Here is a 6,431-nt window from a genome sequence, read left to right as displayed (position 1 = left end):
ATAGAGTCTTGGAATACTTAAAAAAAATAGGAGTTACTTTATGAGTTACTCTAAAGGCAAGACATGAAAATTCCAGAACGAGGAACCAAGAGAAAGAGTACCTCTTCATTATTACGTTGTTGTTTTTCCCCTCCTCAAATTGTGTTCTGAACAAAATACCAGATAACTGTACACATTTCTCTCAGGAGAAGTAGTTATATGTGTAGGTGTAGATTGGACTCTTGAGCGAATTCTAAATTGGTTGAAAGCAGTAAACTGAGTTTATTTTGTTCAAAAACAGAGACTTCACACAAATGTTTTTGAATGTTTGTACATATACAGTTACTTAAATTGAACTCAGCAGTGATCACCTTCCTTATTACTTTTCCTTACTATTTATCACTTTCAACTCATTACTTTTGTGTCTAGAAAGTTTTGGGTATTGATTTTGATAAGAATAAAACATTCTGGAATCTGCTCCCAAAGTATTTTTCTCATGTTCCCCCAAGAGAGGTAGAATTGTAATAAGTGAATGGTGCAACCATTAGCCAATTGAATTCACAAATATCTTTTGCATGATCATGTATTTGAAAAGAGGACACTTCCTTGTCCCTTTTTTGTGAGCAGAAAAGACAGTGGACTCGTAACTACCCCTGAACAGGGATTAAAGAGATTCCAAGCAAATCTTGCATCCCAGCCTACTTTCCTAATTTTTTTTAATACTTAAAAAGGAGCATCACTCATTAAATATAAACCTGGAAAAAAAATTTGGCAAAATCACTCTTTACAAAGCAATACATGAGTACAGAATTTCTCCCAGAAGACATTTATGCAATTCTGGTTTTTTTTAAAAAAAAACTTATTTGAGATAAAAAAGCTCATGATGCTGCCTTGACAATATTAATTGTTTTAAGTTCCAGACAGTACGTTAAAAAAACACACAGAAATGACATTCCGATCTCATCTTTGCTTATACAACATTGCTGGTTTTACAATTGTGTCAGCAGAATTGCACAGACAATGCTGAGAGCAGAATGTTGTACATAATGGTGTTCTAACAGGGCTTAAACCAAGAACTTACACACATTACCATGGCAGTCTTCTGATCTTCTTTCACCCTTATCCAAGGAAAGCATTCTCCATTTGGAAACATGGAGTTGTTCTTTCAGAGGAAGGTTTCTTTCATTGGTGCAAGGCTCCTTGGTTAGAGAAAGGGAGTCAAGCATCCAAGTGGAGGTTCTATAGGCAGCTCTACTTTACCAGGTGTCCAAAAGCCTACTTAGGTAACTGGTGGTGGTATGGGAAGAGGCTACACCCAGAATTTGGCAAGGCACATAGAAACTGCATACTTTGCCCCATAGAGAATGCTGCGCGCTCCATATTGGCACACTAGTAGGCACTGTTTGTCCATCCATGCCCAAACTGCTGCTCCAAATATATGGATTAGGACTAGTGTGCATGATCGTATTAAGTAGTGCTTTTAATGCACAAAATGGCTGTGTTCCCCCTCCCACCCCCAAGACACAAGCTTGGCAGCACAAAGCTAAAAGCACAAACCTTTCTCAGTCCTGGGCTCACTGGTGAATAAATGATCATTTCTTTCCAGAGAAAGCCTTATTGCTGAAAAGTATGTGTGTGTAAAGTGCCATTAAGTCACAACTAATTTATGGCGACCCCCAAGAAATAGCATGTATGTCACAAGGTAACATTTGCATTTCTTAAAACAACTATTACATTTATTTAATTTAGATTTATATTCTGCCATAGCACCATTTTAATTAATCAAACGTTACCCCAAGACATGGACATATCCATAATTTACTACTGAAAAACTGATATTTATCCCTCCCCATAATTTAGCTGGGATGGGATAAGGTAACTACACCGTAGCTGGCCATGGATGACTACAAAGAGAGAAAGAGATGGCTGCGTTTTAGTTCCCCTTCTGTTATTCTGTAAGAATAAAATAAAATAAAAACTAAAAATCTCAAGGACTCTGAAACTGTTGGATTATTATGAAATATTTAGGTGTCAGCTCTTAGTTTTACTTTTTCACTTGGCTGTTTATGGCTTTTACGGAATGCATTTTATTCCAACAGAGGGTGTTGGCTGGACAGGATTCAGCAGCTTCAAAGCCCCCTTGAGTAAGTACTTACTCTGAAACCGATGGGACTTGGAAGTATTTAATGGTGGCTGGATTGTGCTCTAGGTATTCTCAACTAGTTCAAACTAGTCTACTCATTTAAAAATCGTTTGTCCTATAATTTTGCACAGCAGTTTTCTTAGTTTTTAATCCAGAATTCTGTCATGCATTTTGAGATGTTTTAGGCTACAGTCCTAAGAACACTTTCTTGGGAGTAAGCTCCAGTGAATAAAATGGGACTTACTTCTGAATAGATGTGCTTAGGATTGCTTCTTTAGTTACTCATTGTTCTAGAAGTAATTTTAAAAAATGCAACCAAACATATATCTTTTTTTAAAAAAAAAGACACATGAATTTAAAACACGTGATTGTGGTTTAACACTGGGTAGACACTCAAGCTGGACACAAATCAAAAAAGAAGAAGGCCGAATCAAATTAAAAGAAAGATTAGATGAATGCTAAAATCTACTGCCGGGATTACCCCAGTATTGCCCAGTCTAGAGGCAATGGAAATCAGCAATTTGTCAACAGTAGAAAGCTGCAGTGATTAAATGGAAAATACTGAAAATGACTTTGTTTATAATAAGGATCAAGAATGCAGTTAATGATCTGACATTAGCTTAATGTTCATGGAAGCAATATGTGGGTGGGTGCTGGGGTTAAGAGGAAGGAAAATGCCTCTAGATGCAAACCTATGTAAGGAAACATAAGGGCAGTAAGGATACAGGTGAGATGACAGGTGTGAGGACTAAAATGTTTACTAAACATTGTTCTTGGGGCTACATCATCACAACAGCATGCTCTTAGTTGCTGCCTGCACCCGTCACCTGTGAAAATCTCTCTCCTTGCTCATGATCTGATTGCGATTGGTCCCTTGGCCAGTGGGCTGTGATTCAGCCACACCTGACCTACTGAAAAACTGATATTTATCCCTCCCCACTACAACCCACAGAGTGCAAGAACCACAAGCTTCAAAGTTTGGAATACTGGCCTCCCCAATTCCCTGTCCAGGGGTTGAGCCTAGCTTAACCCCTGCCCCACTCTGGCATGCTTCTTCTTTACACTTTGCTATCTTCATCAACTACATCTCCCAGCAAATGGGATGGGGATCAAGCTACACGGTCAAGTCATCGGACCTGGCTCTACTGCTGCTTGACTTACTAGCCCTGCTCAGGCGGCGTGTGTCTATGAGCAGAGGCGGCTCGTGCATCTCCACCAGGGTGTGGGTAGCTGACACGGGTCGTTCCTCCTCTTCTCCATCTCCATCCCACTTGCTGCTACTTCCCCTGCTCAGACTGGTGCTCATGCTACTGCTGTTGGTAGCAGCTGTAGGTGACAGAGAAAGTGGGGGCGGAGGGTGCTCACTGGGCTCTTCTTGCTCAAGCGGTGACTGTTGGAGGCTGCTCCGGGTGGTCGAGGAAGACGAACTGGAGACTGGCAGTTTCCTCTGCTGCTCAACTGCCAAATTGGCCCAGTTCTGCTCATCAGCCAGCTCATGACTGCAGCTGTTGAAGTAGGAGTTGATGATTGGTGAGGGTGAAGGGATGGAAGATGTACTTGCTAAGGGAGTAGAGACTGTATTGTTCCTGGTGACTTTATGCCTCTCCTCACTAATCGGTGGCCCCCTTGGGTAGCTAGCCAAGGAGGTTGAGGCAGAGGCTGGGTGGGATGCAGACAAAGCCTCAGCATACTGTGGCAACCCGGTTTGCTGAAAAACCGGAGTGATGGCGCGAGTCTCAGGCACAGTGATAGAGGGAACAGGCACTGGTGGTGCTGTTGATGGCAAAGCCGACAGAGAGGTGGGTTTCGAGTCTTCCGCTTCTGAGATTGATGCAATGGTGGTGGTGATGGGTGGTTCTTGGTGGAGTCTGCTGGACATGCCCTGCCTGAGCTTCTTCCACCCCAAGTGGTATATCTCGAGCATGTTGAGCAGCAGAGAGAGAGAGGCGACCGCCAGCATGAAGATGATGAAGATGGTCTTCTCTGTGGGGCGTGAAATGAAGCAATCCACAGTGTTTGGGCAGGGCCAGCGGCTGCAGCGGTACAGCGGCTTCAGCTCAAAGCCATAAAGGAAATATTGGCCCACAATGAAGGCTATTTCAAACAGAGTTTTAAAAATAATGTTGAATACGTATGTGCGTAGCAGAGCTCCTGCCATGCGAATCCTGCCATGCTCATCACAGAGTGGCTGCTTCTCTTCTTTCTGTGGAGGAGCTTTGTTACCGCTACTGTGGTCACCACCACCAGATTCTGCTTCCGACCTCCCCAGGTATTCACTATTCACTAGTTTCCTCATCTCCTCTTCCTTCTCTTTTTTTTTCTCCTCCATGCGCACAATGTGGAGCACATGACCCAGGTAGATGAGGGTTGGTGTGGAGACAAAGATGATCTGTAGCACCCAGAAGCGTATGTGGGAGATCGGAAAGGCTTCGTCATAACAAACGTTCTCACAGCCAGGTTGCTGTGTGTTGCACGTAAAGTCCGACTGCTCATCTCCCCAGACTTCCTCAGCCGCGGCCCCCAACACCAAGATCCTGAAGATAAATAGTACCGTCAGCCAAACTTTGCCAATAACCGTTGAGTGCTCTTGTGCCTTCTCTAATAGTCTCCCCAGAAAGTTCCAGTCACCCATTGTTTCAGATCTCTAACCTACAATAAGAACAGCATTATTACAAACAGAGAGTGAAAGCTGAGAAACTGGCAAGTAATTATCACACACACAGGCCTAAATATTTGTGTGAAAACTGAAGTTTTTACAATAATAAATTACCAGCTTAATATGTATTTTTTTCTCATGGTGTGGAAACATGCAGGCTATGATTAGAATGAATAAACAGTAAATGTATGAATTAGATATCTAATATAGGTTGTATTCACTGTGGTATGAACTATTTGTAAACATATCCATTGGAAATGATTGCTGTCAATATGCTGTTGTGGTACTTATGTCATATATAATATTTAATAAGGGCCTGCAGCATTCATGCAACTACATTAATTAGGGCAATCATATAGAACTGTTACCATTAGTAGAATACGGACATTTGAGTTGAATTTCTGCACTTGCAGTCTGCAGTGGTACAGTCCTGGAACACTTTTGCCATGTGATCAGTCTTTTGCTTGGAATCATGGGAAACTATGTAGCTTGTGTTCTTCACAAGATTCCATATTGGAACTTAACATGTTACTTTTAACATCTTTAAATCAAACAGCCAAGACCTTATGCACAAGATCAAACTGGATGCACTAATAGAAATATGTTAACAATCTATGACAAAACAGCAAATGATAAACATCGCTGGAAAAAACACTTGTTCCAAATTATTGCGGCAGAACCTAACTCACGTTATTGAAATAATATCCACTCTGTTCGCTCAGCACTTGAGCAAGCACAGTTGGTGCTCAAATTGCAACCCACCACTCCCCACCCAGAAATATTTATAGTAGGTAACTTTTTGGTGTAGTGATCTGGGGAAGATGCTTTCAGTGAATTAAACAAAACCAAGAGACTTTCATGGGCTTGAATGACATTTTCAGACTGTACATGTATAGCTGTTGGTACTCTGCCAGGCTGATCTTGCATTTTAGGCTTTCCGGGGCGACTTAGGAAGCTTCTTACTTGGCCTGAATTAGGCAGACAAGCAATAAAAACATTTATTGCATTATCTCTTTGACTTCCAGTCTCAAATCTAAATTTTGTTTGATTCCATTCCTTCCAAAATTCCCATTTATTTAATGGTAGAGATGCAGCCATTGTAGCCAGGCCCAATGGTATGCATGCAGACTGGAAGCCTATGCAATTTATGCATTTATATATTGCCTCTGCACATGAGGCTGTGTATAATACAATACAACAGTACTAAAACAGAATAGTGATTTAATTCCATCAGCCATCAAAATGATATAATATCAAGCAAAAATCAACAAAACAGCTAAAATCACAAAAACAACAAAACAGCAGCTGCTTTAGAGCAAATAGCATATAACTGAATAAAAATAATGATGATGATAACCTACAGGAGAGAACAATCTATTCAACTGAAAAAAGAGCTGGGGGAAAATCTTATCCTGGTGCCAAAAGTTGTTCAATGAAGGTGCAGAGCAAGGCAGAGGACATTCCAGAGCCAGGGAGCACCTACCAAAGAGGCCCTACCTTCATGAGTATCCACCCCACCTTTGAAGGTGGGTGAATCTGAAAAGGGGCCTGAGATGTAAAAGGCAGTGCCCAGGAAGGACAATATGGGAACAGGTGGATCCTTCATGATCCTTGATACTATGCCATGAGAGGCTCTACGGGTAAAAACCAGCT

General features: G+C 41.5%; 1 protein-coding gene across 1 annotated transcript; it reads right to left on the bottom strand.

The window, feature by feature from the left end:
• Positions 1 to 3,236: 3,236 nt before the first annotated feature.
• On the bottom strand, positions 3,237 to 4,754 carry GJA3 (gap junction protein alpha 3). The gene has a single exon (XM_054973766.1). It carries the CDS (start codon positions 4,752 to 4,754, stop codon positions 3,237 to 3,239), a length of 1,518 nt encoding a protein of 505 aa, XP_054829741.1.
• Positions 4,755 to 6,431: the final 1,677 nt, after the last annotated feature.

The sequence above is a fragment of the Eublepharis macularius genome, chromosome 3 (assembly GCF_028583425.1).
Source record: "Eublepharis macularius isolate TG4126 chromosome 3, MPM_Emac_v1.0, whole genome shotgun sequence".
NCBI lineage: Eukaryota > Metazoa > Chordata > Lepidosauria > Squamata > Eublepharidae > Eublepharis > Eublepharis macularius.
The sequence above is the reverse complement of the archived record's forward strand: the minus strand, read 5'-3'. Positions and strand labels throughout refer to the sequence as shown.

Excerpts from the sequence above, each read along its gene's own strand:
- GJA3 (XM_054973766.1), bottom strand. The coding sequence starts at position 4,754 with ATGGGTGACTGGAACTTTCTGGGGAGACTATTAGAGAAGGCACAAGAG.